General features: G+C 49.1%; 1 protein-coding gene across 4 annotated transcripts in view; it reads left to right on the forward strand.

Annotated features, from left to right (window-relative positions):
* FHL1 (four and a half LIM domains 1) overlaps positions 1–18499 on the forward strand; it is a 31405-nt gene extending 12906 nt beyond the window's left edge. The window contains exons 1-6 of one of the 4 annotated variants that reach the window (XM_064670044.1): positions 6895–7034; positions 14262–14446; positions 15150–15327; positions 15819–15988; positions 16551–16737; positions 17501–18499. In XM_064670044.1, coding sequence (XP_064526114.1) covers positions 7013–7034; positions 14262–14446; positions 15150–15327; positions 15819–15988; positions 16551–16737; positions 17501–17658 — 900 coding nt within the window. In that variant the 5' untranslated portion in view covers positions 6895–7012 and the 3' untranslated portion in view covers positions 17659–18499. Of the gene's footprint in view, positions 1–6894; positions 7035–14261; positions 14447–15149; positions 15328–15818; positions 15989–16550; positions 16738–17500 lie in introns of those variants that run through there. The other 3 variants (XM_064670045.1, XM_064670046.1, XM_064670047.1) reach the window with 3 other exon arrangements.
* Positions 18500–19020: the final 521 nt, after the last annotated feature.

Raw genomic sequence — 19020 nt, forward strand, 5'->3', positions numbered from 1 at the left:
AGCCACTCCAAGGTGAAGGGTTTCCACTTCTCCTGCCCTTGCTGGTGCAGGGCTGGACATGGCCCAGCCTGCCAGCCTGGCTGAGCCCTCATTGTGAGTGTTGGGGTGCAAGGATGTTCACCCCTTCTCTCATTTTAAAATGCACTTATCTGAAGCTGGACATTAAATCAAACATTCTCAAAGCAGAGGTTTATGAAAATAGCTCTTGTGACTAATCTGGCCCCTTAGGCCTCACTGGAGGGGACCTTGCAGCTTTGTTTTTCCTTGTAAAGAATGCTCAGCATATGTCCTGACAATTAGTCAGACTGCCCAAAAATACCCGTCAGCCCTGCAAACTGATCTCCTTCAGCTCTTGGAGCTGAGACAGACACAGGGTTATGCACTGTGGGGATTTGGGAAAGGTTATTTTTAAAATGGCCACATAACAAGGGGGATTTGGTCCTTTCAGCCACCAGTTCTGGCTAATAACTGAAGGTGCAGGCAGCCAAATGCTAATCTTGCTTGAGGTGACTGCCCAGGGTAATGGGCTGGTTCTCCTGCTAAACCCATGGGCAGGGCTGGCTCTGTCAGCTCTAAATCAGTGCTGAGGGCATGGCCTAGGGCCTGTGCCAAGTTCGGGCAGTGCTTTGATGGTGTGCTTGATGCCAGGGTGTCTTCCCAACTGGCATGCCAATGCTTGGAAAGGCACGTCCTCACTGAAGCGATGGCCTTTCCTCACCTTTAGCCAGGAAATGTGCTTCTGCCCAGCCCTTTTCTGAGTGCTTTGCTTTAGCCTTCTCTGAACACCTGAGCTGAAGTTTTCTATCCTCAGTGTCTCTAACGTGCTGAATTTCTGGAGGATGTTTTGCCAGCATCACAGTCCATCCACAAACAGCCCTGTCTTCTCCCCTGACAGTCAAGCTCTGAAACAGGTAACACCGAGGCTCCTCAGTCCTGCAGAGCCCTGCTGGTGTGGGGTTTTGGCTTGGCCACTGTCCTGTGGGGGCAGAGGATGGAGGTCTGCAGAACTATCTGCCCAGCAGCTTCCCAGGAACATGATGTTGTGCTAGGAGACATCACACAGAAAGCATTCCCAGCCTTCAGAGGCAGAGTTTGGGCATTGCCTGCAGAACTCTCCTTGCAAGTTTTCCTTGCTGCCAGGTCCTGTTGACCAAGGTGTCAGGGGAGGGTGTCAGAGCTACTGCAAACCCATGGGGGGATGCTGGAGAGCATGTGTGTTGTAACTGATGTCTGGGTAGCTGCTAATTTCTGACTCCTAGTGGGTAGGTTTCCAGGGAATGACCCAGCTTTCAAGGAGTGATGCAAACTAACAGCTGAACTTCCTTCCGTGCGCTCCACAGTGAGCTGTTTAACTTCACTGGAGCACAGCATCGCTCAGCCAGGCTGCCCATGACAAGTAATTGAGAGCAATTAAAAGTGCAGAGAGCAGAATGGAGGCTGTGAAATATTATTTCAGTGATGGCCCAGTAACTGCTCAGTGAAGTCCTGACATGAGCACTTATTGTGTGGGTATGGTAGGATTATATTGCTGTGCCTGTTCATCACACCTCATCTGTCCTGGAAAGACTGCCATGCTGCCTGCCTGAGATCAGTGTGGTATTTATTTGATGGGGACTTAAGTTACTTTGCTCTGCTATGAAGCCAGGGCTAAGCCATGAGGGGAAAGCTGAGACTGGCAAATGTTTGCCTCACTTTTGACTCCACTGGTCGTTCCTCCTGCATGTGAGTGTGTCTAAATGTGAAAAAAGACAGACCCAAAGTTGGCCAAGATTGCCCTAAGGAGCTTCTCTGTCCTAAGTGTGAAGTTTTGGGGTAATAAGTTAGGGAATAACCAAGTTGTGGTGCAGCCTGTTTGACCCCAGGGCTCTTCCCAGGACCACATCACCTGGTGGAAGTGCTGTTGGTGATAGAGAAGCATCACAGCCTGGCCACAGCACTGCTGGGTGGGTCTGTGCACGACCCAGCTGCTGGGGGGGGAAGATGCAAATGCAGTATTTGAAGCTTTTTAGCTTAGTTTTGGGCTTGATACTCTTAAAGGCAGATGAATTAGACCAGTCTTGGCAGTATATGTGGATCTTTCTCCTGAGAGGAACGAAAGAAATCGTGTCCCCTTAGGGTTGGCTGATATTCATGGGCACATTCAGACCTGCTGTTTTCACCTTGCAGTTTGTCAAGGGGGCTGTGGGCAGCCTGCTGAGCCTCCCAGTCTGCTGTCTGCACACTAACAGCTCCCCTCTGCAGCATGAGTTGAGGCAGAAAGACATGGGAGACAGAGCTAGGAAGAGAAACACAGCTCAGGTTTAACTGAGTGCATTTAAGACTAATACCTTTAGCTTTCTAAGAGATTTTTAAAAAATCTTCAGCCCTTTGGGACTATCCCTTTTTGAGCTTGTACTGAATGTCTAAATCCTAACTGTTGGGACTACATCAGGCGCTCAGTGTCCTTGCTGCTGGAAGATACAGTCTTGGCATCTTATCTGTAACACATGAAAGAGGCACAGGGAGGAGGGAGCAGGGATGGGGGAAATGAACTTTCTCGTGCAGTTGATTCAAAGCCAGCCTTGCACAGCACCTAAAGCTTCTGCAGCCTCTCCTCACCGCAGTGCTCTCTGGAGCCTCTGTGTCCTCGTGCTGCTGCCATGGGGTTGTTTGGTACCTGAGTCCCACTGCACTGTGGCTTCTGTTCTCCAATCCTGCAATAGCCAGGACAGGGAACAGGAGCTGAACAAAGCTTCGGGACTACAAAGTAGCTCCTGATTTATGTGCAGACACTCCCCCCAGGCCTCAGTCACTTGGCTTTCAGCAGCACTGAGAGGTCTGCCACGTCAGCAACAGGTGATGGGAAGAAGTGCCAGTCAGGAGCGTGTGTGTAGGGGAGCCACAGAGCAGATGGCAGCAGAGAAATAAATTTGGAGCTGCCACGGGAATAGTCCTGGAAACAGTCCAGCCTGTGGATCGAGGCAGATGGAAAAAAACTTGGTTTATATCTCTTTCTGGTTTTGCTTTTTTTTCAGATGCTTTTATTTCCAGTTCCATTATCTCTTAAGCATTATTTCCTGTCTGTTGCTTCACTCTCATTCCTATTTTTTTATCTCTTCTTATCTTGCCTTCTTTTCCCCCTTTTGTTTCTATCCTCACTATATCTGAGTTCACTAAGGGTTGCCCAGTCTGCGTCCGCTTCCTTATAAATCTATTCCCAGATCCTCTATGCCTGCCTCTACAGCTGATCCTAAAAGCTTCCCTTGGCACTGAAAGGCTCAGCACACTGGTCTGACCCAGCTGTGAGCTGGAGTTCAGCATGAAAGAATGAAAACCACCCTGTGTTCCTTTGCCACGTGTTGCCCTGTTTCCTTCTCTACTGTCCCCTCTGGAGCTGGTTCCCTGAGGGCACAGGGCTCACCTGGTGGCTGGTGTGTTCATCCCTTCTGTCACTGCAGTGATTTCCTTACTGGTTTAGCTCTGGATGTGAGTACATCCTGTGTGGACTCAGGTGTCTCTGCCTTGTGTTCCTGTGAGTGTCTGTGGGAAGCTTCAGGGGTGCGGAAGCACATCCTTGTACATGGAACAGGGGAACTGAGCTGTGTTTGAGAGTTCTGCATTTTTGGGATACTTCAAAGAAAAACTGTCCAGTTTTGAACTGGACTGGCTGCTTGAAACTAGTTGGAAACTCCTCATTTTTTTCAGGTATAATCCTGGTTGGAGCAGACCAGGGGCCATCCCCTGACTGCTCTGCAGTGCCTTCTGCCAGTGCTGGGAGAAGAAAGCATGTTGGATACTGAGTGCTTGGAGAGTTGGATCAGTCCCAGGTGGCAGTCCCGGTCCCAAACTTGCCCAGAATTTCTGTGGTACTGGGGGCTGCTGTCTCTTCTGTGAGAGAACACATGCATGCAATCTGAGAGATTTAAAATGGGAAAAAAAAATCTGCTGTGCTGTTACTTGAAAAGAAAGAAGTGTTTGTAGAAACCTGGATGTGGGGTGCCAACTCTCACCTGCCAATGGGACTGTGCTGGTCCTGTGCTATTCCTGCACAGCCTCCAGCTGGAGTGAGTCCAGGGTAAGGGTAGGGACAGGAAGGGTAGGGAGCAATGTGGGACTCTCATTTTATGGGGAACCTGGTGAAGGGCCAGTGTGCTTTTCTGTGCAGGTGTGCTGTGCATTGCTAGCAGTGTGTGTGGAAGGAGAAGGTACAGCATTATCTTAAGGGGTGGACAGGTGTCTGCTGCTGGTATTTACTGCTGCTTTCTTTGATGACGGTGACTAAATAGTTCATCAATGCCTGGGTTATAACTGCTCTATTTAGGACTTTCTGCCTGTTGAGTGACAGCAGGATGTGTGTGAGCAAGCTGAGAGGCCCAGACCTTTTCTGGCAGGATTCTTAGGGCAAGAAAATACTCTGGAAATCACAATGTGAATCATTTGTTTATCTGAGTGGATGACATTATGCCCCAGCCATGCTGCTTTGCAGTTGGACCCATGTGGTGGGATCAGGGTATCCAGGGCAGCTCACTGGAAAGCCTACAGGACAGGTTTAACATTAAAAACATAACATCCCAAGCCTACATGCCCTGCTGTGTACTCACTGATGTATTTGTACCACTCTTCTCTCAGGGTGGGTGCATGTGCCTGGCTCACAGAGAAGGGCTCAGACAGGGCTGGCACACCTTGTTCTGAGGCACCCTCTCCTTCCTGGAGATATCTGCTCTAGGTCATGTTTCAGAGGACAGCAATGTCCCTCCTTGGCACCTCTGCTATACACTGCACCACTGGTGTGTTTATTCATTTGTGGAGGAAGAGGGGCCTGGGAAGAGCTGGGAATTGTCCAAGCTCATATGGCTTAGACCAGCCAAGAAACCAAGAGCAGCTGTTGGAGTTGATCCCCAGTCTATTCCTGCTGTGTTGGACCAGGAGGCCACAAATTCAAACAAAGTGGCCTTTTTTGTCATAGACTGCTCTGGAGAATCACCAGAGCGAGCTGTGCCGGATAGTTTCATGGTGAAGCTTCATGGGCATCAGCAGGGCTGTGTCTTCCTCCTGTTTTCTGGCCAAGCTTTCTCCATCCCACCTCCTCTAGCCCAAACCTGTTGTGGTGCTGCAAACTCACGTGTGTTTGTGCACATGAAACAGTGTTATGGCCAAGTGTCCACCCCTGCCCTCCACACCCCTCTGCAGTGCTGCCAAACCACTGCTGATTGCAGCTGCCTCTGGGTGGGTGTGGCAGCTGCTGGCATCACACAGCAATGCTGTTCCATCTTTTAGGATGGAGAGCAAAGGTTTCTAATTGAAATGCCGGGGTATTCTGGGGGAAGTAGGAAATGAGTGCCTGGTGAGAGGGTGCCAGAGCTTTGTGTAGGGAACTAGAAAGGAATGAGAATAGTTAATGGAGTAAACTCTACGTGCATTGCCAAAAATGAACTCATGTCTGTAAATATTACACTGCACGCAGCAAGATTAGCACAGGAAAATACCAGTTGTTAGGGTTCCTGTTACCATCTGAATTATGCAAACAATTTGCTGGAGTTTATAGATGAGCTGGGGCAGAATAACATTGGGTTTTTCTCTGCCAAAGTGTTTCAGTGCATTAGTATCTTAGTGTGTTTCCCAGCCTCAATCTGCTACATGAGTGGATCCATGCTGTGCTCTTTTGGGATGGCAGGCTGTCAAGTGTGGCCTTTTCCAGGCCATGTTGGAAACTTGGAGATGTTGGGATGCTGGTGAGGTGCTGACCTTGTGCATGTGCTACATGGGGGCCCTAAGATGGGTGTGAAGGCCCAGGTGACATGCGTGGCTGAGGAGCTCTTGGGACCTCTGCAAGTGGGACGCAGAGATGCTCCTGGCTGTAGCAGGGTTGTTGTTCAGAGGCCAGACACCACCACGATGGGCTCCCTGGAAGGAATGATAAACATTGGCTTTTCCCAGTGGCTGTCAGGGAGGTTGACTGACTTTCCCACGGCCGTGCAGTGCGTCAGGGGTGAGGCAGGATTAGCAGCTGGGCGGCCCTGGCCCCCGGCCCTGAGTGTGCGCCGACACCAATTGCATAACCCAGAGTGAGTTTGGGGTTGTGGAGCTGCTGCTGCCTGGGTGTCCCCATGGGAGTGAACCCCGAGCCAGAGCTGCCTCCACCCTGCCATCACTTGGATGGAAATAGGTTGGTTGGAGCCATGGAGCTGGGATTTTCTAGGGAGCTTTGTGGGCACCTAATGGAGAGGACAAAGACATGAACCGGTGCCCTCTAAAGTCACGTTAGATGCTGGAGAAGCCCCATATCATGAAAGCCAGCTTTCTAAGTGCTGCTGTTCAGAGACTCACTCACTTTGAAGAGTTAATGCCTTGAGCTTCCTCGGGGTGAAAGCTGGGGAAGGACCAAGCACAGTAGTTTTACTGGCAGTAAAACTTCAGCATGACCTTCATGTTGAAAGCAAGTCCAACCCACCATGAATTTATCTGCTGGTACTTCTGTGGGCTGTCAGCTGAGTTCCCAGGGCTACAACCCACATCCTTCCATGGTCCTACATCCAAAGGACAGTCTCTTGCTGGTTCCTGGGACTGCAGCCCCTTCAGCCCCCATGGGACTGGAATCTCCCTCTTCCCTTCAGCAATGGCACAGCAGCATTAACGTTGGGTCTGTAATTTAGCTTGGGACTGTTGAGACACAATCTCACTCTAAAGCCAAGGCCAAATAGTACTAGCATGGGGTCAAGTTCCTGAGGCACACTCTGCCTTTGGGACTAATTTGGGTGCTGAGTAGCTGGGCAGGTATTTGAATGTTGCCTACAGAGACCTAGAGGTCTCAGGATCCTATTCTTCTCCCTTGGATCACCTAAAATGGTAAGAATTTTCCAGGGGGATTAAGGTTGTGATCTCTGGGGAGGGGAGTGGACATCTGGTAGGAGTCCCGTCCGTATTAATAGCCTCCGTTTAAATGTATGTTATCAAATGGGGCTGCTCCTTATCAGCCAAGAGACTGTGAACTCCATTACCTGAGGGGCTGCTGCTGACTTTGGGCTGCTTAGTCATGGCTTTCCACAGGCACACAGGTAAAGCAGATGTGCTGCCAGGCGTTGTGGGAATATGCCTGGCAGATGGGGAGGAAGGTTTTGCTGACAGTCTCCTGCACTAGAGAAATAACTCTTTTGAATTCAGTCTGAAGCCTCAGCAATTTGCAGCTGTAACTCCTGATGGCAAATGGGCTGATAACCAGCATGGGGGGACTGGTGCTGGGAGCAGGGTGGTGGTGGTGGTGGCCTCGTTTATTTGGAAAATGCATTGGATGGTAAGTGCTATTGTATCTGCTCTTGGTAAGTGCTGCTGTGGGAAGGCTGGGGCTCAGCTGCTATTTGAATAAGACTTGGTGACAATGGGAACAATGCTCCTTCTTACAGCAAGCTTATTGTGGTGAGCAGGGAACCCAGAGCTGTGGGGAGCCCATGTGTAAACCCCAGAGGGTTTGCTCTGCTCTGGTGGTTTTGTGATTGCTCCCCCTTCTCTGTGTTTGTCTTGTACATCAGATGGGCTGACTCGCCAGTGATAGGAAAATGTGAACTTCTCCTTCCCATTAACACTGACAGGAACCTTGAGACCATGTTTTGCATGTCCCCACGACATGCAGATGTGTGGTGTCTTCCCATCCCAACTAATCTCCTCTAGCCCTCCAGCTGAAGACAATTGGAAGCTCTTTAGGATTTTTAAAAGTCTATCTGACTCTTAGAAGCTGTTTTTGTGTGTGTCCAACATGCATTTACAGCCCTACACCATAATGATGACAGCAGTGCCATTGCATCTCTTGATGAGATCAAAGGGTGGACGTGCCTGGGGAGAGATTTGGGGTGCAGCTGCCATGGGCACCAAAGCGAGTTGCTGCCCCCTGGGAGCCAGGAGTGCTTGTGAGACTTGGGAACATAGAGCCTCCTCAGAACTGGGGAGAAAAGGCACAGCAAAGCTCAACTTTGTGCTGTGCCTCCCAGGACAGGGCATAAGCACGAGGCTGCTCGCACAGCCTGTAACTGCTTCGGATTTGCTTGTGTGATGAAGGTGTACATTGTGCAAGGTGCCTTTCTGAGTAAAATTTGACTTCTGTGTTATAATTTGATGTAAGATAACACTTATTTTTTAACTTCAGTCCACAAGATTGTCTAATGTAGCATCCTTTCAATATCTTCCCAGCTATACCTTTGTTTTCTTTCTCACCTTCCTCAGGGGGTGTTCCCTGGGACAAGGACTCACAGACTTGATGTTGTGCTGTGATGCAAAATGCTCAAGTGTCTTCTGAGCAGAAGCTGTGGTTGGAGGACAGCGACCACTCTGGCACCCCACAGGGAGCCCCAGTCCTGGGGAGAGTTGCAGGGAGAGTTGCAGGGGTACCATAGTGCCTGCTCTGGGGGTGGGGTGACTTCTCCATAGCAGGAGGAAGCTCACATTTGGCTCCCAAGGGCACCCAGGCATGAGAAGGGCATCCAGCCGTTGAGGTGGGGGCAGAGATGTTGAGGTGGGGGCAGATCTCTGCATAGCTGGGAACACAACTGAAGAATCTGAAAGGCTTAATGCAGCCACAGAGTTAGTTACTGAACAGGATTTTTGTGTTAGCTGATTTGGTTACTTTTGAAAGGTTTGGACTTTGCTGCTTAAACTCTGCCTAAGTACTCAGCCTTACTTGAGGCAGCTGTGCCTTGTTAGCCTTAGCTGAGCCCTGTATTGAGTGCCAAAGCAATCCCTGGGGGAAGTGTTTGCAGGGCTGGAGCAGTGGTTTTTAATAAATAGCACATCCTTACTTCCCTGGGGAACTGTGAAGATTTAATAGTGATTGGGATGTGCTCAGGCATGGTGGCAATAGGACCGTAGGGAATGTTTTTGGCCACCGCCTGAGGAACTTGGAGCTGTTCTTGTTCTAAATAAAGAAGCTTCCATTTTATCAACAGGCTAATTTTTGAATTATAGAGTACGAGAGTCGCACGTGCCCCCAGCCTGGCAATGGGAGAGCAGAGTTCTCCACTCAGTACTGCCAGCCCTCCCAGCGAAAATAACCTGCAAGAGTTTTCTTTCCTTCTTTTTTTCCTTTGGCTTAGCAAACGCTTGTTGTCCAAGGCAGTGTGCCAGTCCTGAGTGTCACTTTGCATTTCGGATTAACAGGACCCTTTCTTTAAGGGTTTCCCTGGTATTTATAGCAAACCATGCAACACTGCACAGAGGAATGCTGAGAATGGTAACTCAGGTGACAGAGCAGGGGATGCCAGGACTGAGCTGGAACAGGGGGTTGTAGCCAATCCTGGCAGTGTGGGGGCTGTGTACTCAATCTGCTGAGAAAAATAAAACTGACGGAGAGTCAAAAAGCAATTGCTCTTTTATTTCTGTATGCAACTGCGGGTAGGGCACAGAGTTAACAACTTCAACCTCATCTTCTTCCTTAAGTGACAGAATAATCTGTAAAGTATAAGTACAGTTTCTCTTGTTGTTTTTAGAGACCACACTTGAAGTTCTTCCTGGGTAGTTTATCACATTTAAACATACTCCCCAGAGACATTAACACATATCCTGTGCTAAGTGCTTTGCTTATCAGCTGTGCTTCAGCTCCCTTTGCTGAATGCTTTGGTTTTGTTTGCTGTGCAAACCACTGCAATGTTGCTCTGGGTATATAACTGAACCGGGATGAACCAGCCCAGGGGCGACGGGAGACAGAAACCCAGGGAGAGGCAGGGGGTTGTATGAATGCAGTAGCTTTTGTAGGATGGCACTTCTTGGGTCTGTACCCTCTCCATCCCAACCTCACCATGCTGCAGGGTGCAGACAGCCCTGACACTGAGCCTGACACAGCCCTGTGACAGCTCCACCACACAGTGTCAGGATGACTTGAGGTGTGTGGCAGCCAACGGGCCCCAGATGTTTGAGATCTCTGGAGGGTGGAAGTCATGGTTGCCCAAGGGCTGAGGAGCAGCTTTTGAAAAGCAGAAGATGCTCCCAGGGGACAAGTGGCTAACTGGCACCTCTGTGGTCAGGTAAATGTTAGGGTTGTGTTCTAGTGGATCTTTGTGCCAAATACCCTGATACTTGAGAAGGCCACTGGCCTGGCCATCTGCCCTTGAGCTGTAGCCAAATCCATCAGGGAGCTACATTTAGACAGCACCCTGCCAGGGCTGGTGGGACAGGGACACCTTGCTTAGAGGGGGATTAGTTTCTGGAAGTATTGCTATATTTTTCTTTATCTCTTATTCTTCATGGGGGTCCTCTAGGCTACTTAAGGATGGGCATGTACCCCTCTCCCCTGCCACCTGTGCTGTCTCTTTTCACTTGTTCCTCTCCAGCAGAACATCCTCCAGTCTGTCTGTACTTTTCTTATGTTTTCTAAATCCCATTCTGTGGCCTCAGTGACAAGCTGAAATGGGGTTTGGATTAGTAGATGTCCTCAGGGTACATTATTCTCCTGGAGCCAAACAAGAGACGCTTGACCAGGCTGTCAGCTCAGAGTTGCTGTAATTTGGTGTAAAAGTATAGCCAAAGAAACTGTGTTCAAATAACTCCCAAGCTCAACCAGCTGCATTACTGATCTTATTTTAAGCACAGCACTGTGAAAAGAAGCACAAGGGTTCAGTGCTTCGGGGTCTAGTGGTTAGTTTGGTGAGTCCTTACTCTGAGCCCTGAATTTTGTGTTGCTGTAGCGTAGTTGTTAATCCACAGTTGTGAATCCACAGTTGTGAACCTCCACTGTGTGCTCAACAGCTGCTGTACCACTTACATGGGGAAGCAAGACAGTGGGCACTAACATAAAGGCTCCAAGGAAGTAATGATTTTTCCATATACCCAGTGTGTCCTTAGTTTCATGACTTGCCTATTTTTCAGACAGTAAAGATAGGCCAGGGTTAATATACCTGGAAACTCTGGAAAGTTAAGCTGTGGAGACCGGGTGCAGCTGGAGGGTGGACAGGTTATTAAGTAGATAAACAACTCCAAAAGCATGACCTGCTGCCAACCAGGCTTTAGAAGATGTAATTATTTTTATACAGAGCACAAGAAATATCTGCTCTGTTTACCTTCTGTGAGAGGGGACAAGAGGTCTGAGGGGAGCAGCTGTAGGATACTAAATGAAGCTGAGCTCTGAAGAGTCCACCAACGTTTACTCCACTTTGGGAGAATGACCTGGTGGTCCCAGCACATCTGCAACTGGCCTGGGACCCTGTTCTGCCACACACTGGTGGCTTTTGGGGCTCTTGTGCACCAGCCCCTGGATGGGCTGCTCCTGTGGGAGGGTTGTAGGAGGTGGTCTGGCTGACATGGACTCTGGACATAAGCCCAGGTGAGCAGAGCCCATGAGCAGGCAGCATGCTTGCTGTGAGAATGTGCTTGGGGCATCCTTACTGCAGGCAAGGGGACAGAGGTGCCTTCCCTGGGTCTAGATCAGGAATGATACTGCTGAGGGCAGAAAGCTCCTGGAAAAACTGGAAGTAAATGCCTATGTATGAGGGGGGCTTTCTGGTCGGTGAGGTGGCACGAGGCAGGCAGATGCTGGTCTGGCTGCAGGCACAGCCCAGCTCCAGGAGCCAGGCCAGGCCCAGTGTGAATTTGTCTGTAACTCCAAAGCTGCTGTGATAAATGTGCCTCACATTAGCGCGTGATGCATTACATGGGAGCACAGGATTAGGTTACTCCCTGAGCCATACTTTTAAGATTATGTGTTCTGGTTGAAAGCAACCCTAAACCTGAGATGGGGAATGTTTGCTGTGGACTCCATGCAGTTGCATTTCTTCCGAATTAAACCCACCTGCTTGCTAAAGCTCTGCAGAGCTGGCGGTGGCTCACATAGTTTCCGTGTTTCCCAGCTGTTTATTTGTTTCATTTGCTTGAACTACCTTGGGGTAGTTGTCAGCGGGACATGGCCATCCCCTGGCCTTGGCAAGGTGGCATTTCCAGACCTTGGTTCCCCCGTAGAGTGCAGTTCCTGCCAGCTCAGCCTCTAGCCTGCCTCTGTAAGTTTTAGGGGAAGGAAAAGGGTGTGAACACAGCCTTTAGCTCTGCTGCAGCCTCCCCATGTCTCCAGGACTCATGGGCCCTGGTCGGGACCTGGTGGGTTGGATGTGTGCCCAGCCAGTGAGGTTGGGCCCTGCAGATGGTGGCAAATCTGGAATTACTGGGGTGGGCAAGTGTCCATGAAAATCTGTGTGAACAGGTCCTGAAGGTGTAACAGGGCAGACCCAACAGCATTCTGGGGCTGAGGATGAGCCCGACAGGGTCCCGCTGACCCTTCCTTGCTGTGAGGGCACAGCTAGGAGCGACACACCCTCTCTACGCCCCAAAACCCCCTATTTCAGTTTACAGACACTGTGCTGAGGCTTGGAGCAGCATGGCTGGAATGAGCACCAGTTGTACCAATGAGCTCTGTCAGGAACAGGCACCAAAGCAGCCCCCAAAACTCCAGGGCCGAGTGGATGTTCCGAGGTGAGGTCACGCAATGGAGGCAGCAGCAGTTTGTATGGCCTGAACATGTCCTCTCCTTCCTTGCTCTGTGCTGGCACTGCTGCTCCATCAGGAAAAGAGGACGCTTCCTCTTGGCAGCCCCCATTGCCAGACCACAGCCATAACTCCCATCCGGTTGCTGATGGTGCAGAATGTTCAGGGATGTGTCCCAGGGTGTTGGCCATGAAGGGAAACAGGGCTCTGCAGGGCTGGGGCTGTGGGAGAACGAGCCGGGATGGAGCTGCCTTTCCTGCTGCTCCACAGGCTTGTGTAACCCTTATGCCCCACCCCTGGAATTGTTCCAGGTCAGCTTGGATGGGGCTTTGAGCAACCTGATCTAGTGAGTGGCATTCCTGCCCATGGCAGGGGGTTTGGAAATTGATGATCTTTAAGGTCCCTTCAAACCCAAACCACTCCAGGATTCTCTGAACCCTGCCAGAGCCCTTGCAGTCCCCTCACACAAGTGATGATGACTTCTGCTGAGGAAGAGTGTATGGAAATGGAGGGAGCTTTTAGCAGGAGTGGTTTGGGAGGCTGAGGCTGGGTGTGCAGGATGGGATGGGTGTCTGGGGAGAAAGCATGAGTATGCATCTCTGGCCAAAGTGGAAAATCCTCTGGTCAAGAGCCCCCACACCCGTGGATGTGCTGGATCCCTGGCCATGGGCCTTGGCAGAGCCTCGCTGGCATGAACTGAAGCAGCATCTTTCCATGCAGGGAGATATTTTCCTGTTTGTTTTTTTTCCCTTATGATTTTATATCTGAAAGCCTGGTGAAAAGAGGCAGCTGGAAGCTGCACAACTATCCAGCACAAAAGGCCTTGGAGGGCTGCAGCTGGCTGAGGGTTCAGGCTGGAAACATGGAAACTATTCTGCTCTGCTCGTTTGGTGGTGATTTCTGCACACAACTGATGTAGTGCCTCAGCCAGGGCCTCACTGAGGCCTGCAGTAATGAACTAAGGGACTCTCGGGGAGTGATTAGGTGTCATTAACCTTGCTTGATGTGAAATATGTAAATACAACAGTCTAGCGTCCTTCCTGTTAAGAATGCGATGGGGAAAGGCTGGTGTAGGACTCAACAGCAGCTGTGCTCCCTGAGTGAGCAGCCTGTTTCTGAAGGACTGCACCTTGTGGAAGGGACACATGCTGGAGCAGTTTGTGAGGAACTGCAGCCCATGGGAATGATTCATGTTGCAGAAGTTTGTGGAAACTGCTGGAGGGACCCCACGCAGGAGCAGGGAGAGTATGAGAAGGAAGGAGGGGTAGACAAACTGTGATGAACTGATCATTGTCCCCCTTCCCCATCCCTCTGAGCTGCTGGAGGGAGATGGTAGAGGAATCAGGATTTAAGTTGAGCTTGGGAAGAAGGGAAGTGGCAGGGGGAAGGTGTTTTTAAGATTGATTAAGCTACTTTCCCCAACTGAATTCTGTTTTGCCCATGACAGTAATTGCTGAGTGATCTCTCCCTCTCCTTATCCTGACCAAGGAGCCTTTCGTATTTTCCCTCCTGCCCAGCTGAGGAAGGCACTCAGCCTCCCTGACTGTGATGGTTCATTAGCCTAACCTAGACCCTGGAGACACTGGGAAAATGCCAGTGCAGGTGGCAGAGAGGTGTCGTGTTTTGTAACTGCCTGAGCTATGTCATAGAAAAATTGCCTTAACAGTGCTGCCACTGGGGCTGCTATCTCTACCAGCAAGCCCTCAAGGAGTGTGACACCACCACATGCTCATTGCTGAGCCATCCTCCTCCTGATTTGCACAGCTCCAAGAAGCTGGAGCAGTTGTCAGGGCTGCAGTGCCATTCCCTCACCCTGTGTCCCCTTGCAGGGCCTGGCAGCAGTTACACCGTGGGCACCATGTCAGAGCGCTTTGACTGCCACTACTGCCGGGACCCCCTGCACGGGAAGAAGTATGTGCAGAAGGAGGGCAGGCACTGCTGTGTCAAGTGCTTCGAGAAGTTCTGTGCCAACACCTGCACTGAGTGCAAGAAACCCATTGGAGCTGACTCCAAGGTGAGTGCTGATGGATGATGAGGACAGGCAGATGCTGATGAACCCTCCTGCTTGTCTTGCTGGCTCTGGTCTGTTTGTGAGCTACCGTGTGAAAACAAGTTCTTTGTGGGTCCTGTGGCTGGTGGGCCATGTGCTCCTTGGGCAAAGAGCCAGTGACACTGGGATGTGCAGAGGGATGCTCATGGTGGGCTGCTGTGGCACAGGAGCCAATTTCAGGTTCTGGATTCAGCAACACAGACTGCTGCAAATGCTGAGTTGCCCTGAAGAGAGAACTGCAGGTAACCCAGCCTGCACAGAACCTACAAAAACTAATCTGGGCAAAGCACTGGGGAACTCAGGGTCTGATGTTGTCAGTTTGTCAGATGTTTATTACTTCATGTTTATGGCAGTAATAATGTACACCTGGACTAGAGGGAGTGTGACAACCTGAGAAGCACACACTTGCAGAACTTCAAATCTCAGAGCTGTTGGTTTGAAGCAACCTCTGCCACCCTCAAAAGTGATTGCAATTGTGTCAGTGAGTCTGGTTAAATGTCCTTCCCTTGACTGCTTGCAGAGGAGCTGCAGCTCCACCCACAGAATCAGACAGTGCTTAGGAACAAGGAATCTATCCTTGACTGCCCAGGCTGATGAGCCAGATGCTTGGCTTTAGGGCTGCTCAGTGACAGAGAAAAGCTTATCTCTCCCTTTCTGTTTGTTCCAGGAGTTGCATTTCAAGAACCGTTACTGGCACGATAATTGCTTCCGCTGCTTCAAGTGCTACACGTCCCTGGTCAACGAGCCCTTCATGCTCCGGGAGAACAACAAGGTCTGGTGCAGCAACTGCACTGCTACTGAGGATGCACCCAGGTGTAAGGGCTGCTTTAAGCCCATTATTGCAGGTACTGGTGCCAGTGAGAGGGGTACAAGGGCCACATTCTGCTCCAGGGCATAACCAGGGGGGTTTATCAAGCTGTGAGGCTGCAGTTATGGGTATGGGCATCACAGTGGAAGACAGAATCACAAAATAGTGTAAGTTTTGACTGTTGCTCTCACCTGTCCATTTTATTCAAGTACTGAAAGGCTTCTTTGCAGTTAACCCTCAAGTGATAATTAATAGTTAGTCTTAAACCATTTCTACCAAAAGCTTTGCTCTCTAAATCAAGCTATTCAGAGGCTTGGGCACCTGGTCTGACAAATATTTTAAGAAAATCTAGCAGCTCCTGGCTAAAATCAGATACAGAAATTAAGAGCTTGTCTCTTGTCTACATTCCAACTGAATCGTGAGTGTAAGTATGGACAGTTCTTGCCCACAGATAAGTTACACTGCACAGGGTGAGGGTTTGCCACAGGCCCGAAATCCCACATAACAAGTTATTTCTATCTGTTGCAGGAGACCAAAATGTTGAGTACAAGAAGATGGTCTGGCATAAGGATTGCTTCACCTGCAGCCAGTGCAGGCAAGTGATTGGATCCGGGAGCTTCTTCCCCAAGGGTGATGAATTCTACTGTGTCTCCTGCCATGAGCACAAGTTTGCCAAGACCTGCGCTAAATGCAAGAACGTAAGTCCTTCCCCTTTGCAAAGGGAGCTGCCAGAACCGGCTCTTGTGTGTCTTTTAGAAGCTGGGAGAGTAAACCAGAGACAGACCATGCTGAAGCTATACCAAGGCTCATGTTCTGTCCTTGAGATACTGGTGCCAGCAGCTGGTGGAATAACAGAAGAGCTGATGGTTCCTGTACATTATGGGATCTGGGCAGGGTCTGTTGGGTTATCTGATGGCACCAGTGCAGAAACCAAGAGGGCACCAGTCTTGCACTTGCTTTGGGGATAATTTAAGCTCTCTAGTAAGTCCTGTGTATTCAAGAAGTGAATGTTTTACAACTTTTGCAACTGGTCAGTGTAGAATTGCAGTTACTGCAGGTAAAAGAAACTATTGTGAAAGTGCAGGTACACAGGACTTCGGGCTAGAGAAACTCAAGTGAGCTGCACCATTTAATTGTGATGCAAACTTCTGACGAGTTCCTCTCCATGACAAAGCCTTCCTTCCCTCCACCCCATATGTCTGTGTCACCTCTCTTTTTCCCTACTGCTTCTAAACCACACCTCTGCTCTTTGCCTTCCAGCCCATCACTTCTGGAGGCCTCACTTACCAGGAAAAGCCTTGGCATTCCGAGTGTTTCATTTGCTCCAACTGCAAGAAGCCGCTGGGCGGGAAGCGCTTCACCCCTGTGGAGGATGACTTTTACTGTGTTGAATGCTACAAGGAGTGCGTGGCCAAGAAGTGTGCTGGCTGCAAGAATCCTATTACAGGTATGTTGGGTTAAATGCAGCTCAAGGGCAGTGGGTGCTTAAGGTCAGAACAGTGATCCCCAAAAGCCACGGAGCCCAGAGGCGGGTAACATCAGAGCAGGTCTAGTAACCCAAGCTCAACCCCAGCAATTTACAAGTGATCTGACTCCAAGACACGTGTTCTTGCTGGATGGAGTTTGAGCCAGTAACTGAGCTCTTCACCCTTTGCATGCCTCAAATTTACCTCCTTCAAAACTCCCCCAACTACAAGTGTTCCCACCTGTATCCTAGTTTGGGACCCTTAAGTCTAAAACATTCTACTGTCCCAAAGTGACATTTGCTTCGCTTCTGACGCATTTTACATTTAACAGTTACTGGATTACAGAGCTCAGCCTTGAAAAGTGGGCACTGTCCTGCCAGTCCTATGAGACTCATATTCCATTCTGCATTTTAGAGCCAGAATCTGAGACCATAAGTCTTTTCCTTGCTCTGCATCTCTCCTTCAGCTTGACTGCTTCTTGGAGCAAGGATCCAAGGGAAAAAGCTTATTGCAGAGACAAGCCATGCAAGCCTTATGCTAAGCTACCTGTTTCTACAAGAAACATCAAAAGATGCATCAAAAAAGGTGCTTCATTTGCTACTTTGACTAGTATTTGAGGCACACACTGTGGCCTGCTAGCCTAGAGAAGCACAGGAGGGAGTAAGAAGGGGATCTGCTGCTTGGTGGGCTGACCCAGCCAAGGCAAAGCTACTATCGCCGTCCTATAATTGTGTTCTCTCCTAGCAGGATTTGGAAGAGGAACCAGTGTGGTTAACTACGAGGATGAATCCTGGCACGATTATTGTTTCAAATGCACAAAGTGTGCCCGTGGTCTGGCCAACAAGCGCTTTGTTTGCCATAATGGAAAAATTTATTGTGCTGAGTGTCCCAAACGACTGTAATGAGCAGACAGCAAGTGCTGTAAGATGGATTTTAAAGCCCTGCTTTCCCAAACAGTCCTGGTAAAGGAGCAGGTTTTTGCATGTTGAGAATTTTATCTGTTTCCATTTTAGTATAAGAACTAAATTAGCCTCAATATACTGGGTTTGACTTTTGAAGCTCCTGCAGTACAAGAGCATGTAGCCTTGCAGAAATCTAACTCTGTTTCTAAGTAACTCTTAGTGTAAAGGCTTGAAATGCTGTTGTTAGATTTAGCATTAGAGATCCACACGCTACATCATCTGTGTGTGGCTTAACTAAAACAAATCTAGTTTTAAACTTGTCTGGAATATGTTTAAGCTTGGCACAAGTGAAGTGGGTTTGACAAGGCATGAACCTGGGATACAGAGATGCAAAGATTGCACCTGGGGTCAGAGGGATTCATTATTATGCTTTTACAAGTACAGGTACACAACATGCACTACACCATTAATAAATAATCATTAAAAACCTTAGCTTACCCTACCACACCAAATTGCAGCACATGTACGGAATGGCTTCATCTTACTTATAACAATGTTTTGGCAGTGCAATTTAGCTTGGTTAAGGTTCCATAAACTTGTTTTAGTCTTGATTTCCGCATGGTTTGTCCAAAAGTTTTGCTCATCAGCTTTTTTTATATCATTGTTTAAACAAGGCTGTCTATGTACAATTATTAATCCATTAACAAGTAGTAAATCTTTCACCTAAAACATGCACATGCATTTACAAGTGCCTTAAAAATAGCTCAGACAACGATAGCTCTCCTATCCTATCAGTGTATGTTTTGTGATTGAATAAAAGTAAGACTAGTGCCTGCTTGGAGTCCTACAGTCTGGAAAAGTTTTTTCTTTTTCATTTTGCCATCTTACATGATTGACACATCTTAAGGCTGAGCTACTGAAACCAAGTCTCATACACTGATACTGGCAAAGTAAAGAGTCAGCTGTGCTGTCACTGCACCCTTAAATATCTGAGGACCAAAGCAATGACTTCCATAAACTAATTAATTTTTTTAATATATTACTGACACCAGACCATCTGCCAGGAACAGCCTGTGTGAAAAAGCCCTTTGGAGAACATATGTACAGACACTGTTCGTGCACAGATCCACAACCCTTCAGCAACCTTAATGCTGGTTTAAGGTTGGTGGGGTTTTTTCCCACAGTACTGAAATACAGAAATATTTTATCAATTGGATGCTGCTCCAGCCATTCCTTTTCACCTACCAACAAAGAACTCTTGCCTTGCAAAAAAAAGAAAAGGCAGCATCTTGCTGTATTCTTGCTGGGCACTGCCCCACTGTGGCCACAGAGCACTGCTGGACTCACCCTTCGAACAGAGAT

This window comes from Pseudopipra pipra, chromosome 13 (genome assembly GCF_036250125.1).
Source record: "Pseudopipra pipra isolate bDixPip1 chromosome 13, bDixPip1.hap1, whole genome shotgun sequence".
Classification (NCBI taxonomy): Eukaryota; Metazoa; Chordata; class Aves; order Passeriformes; family Pipridae; genus Pseudopipra; species Pseudopipra pipra.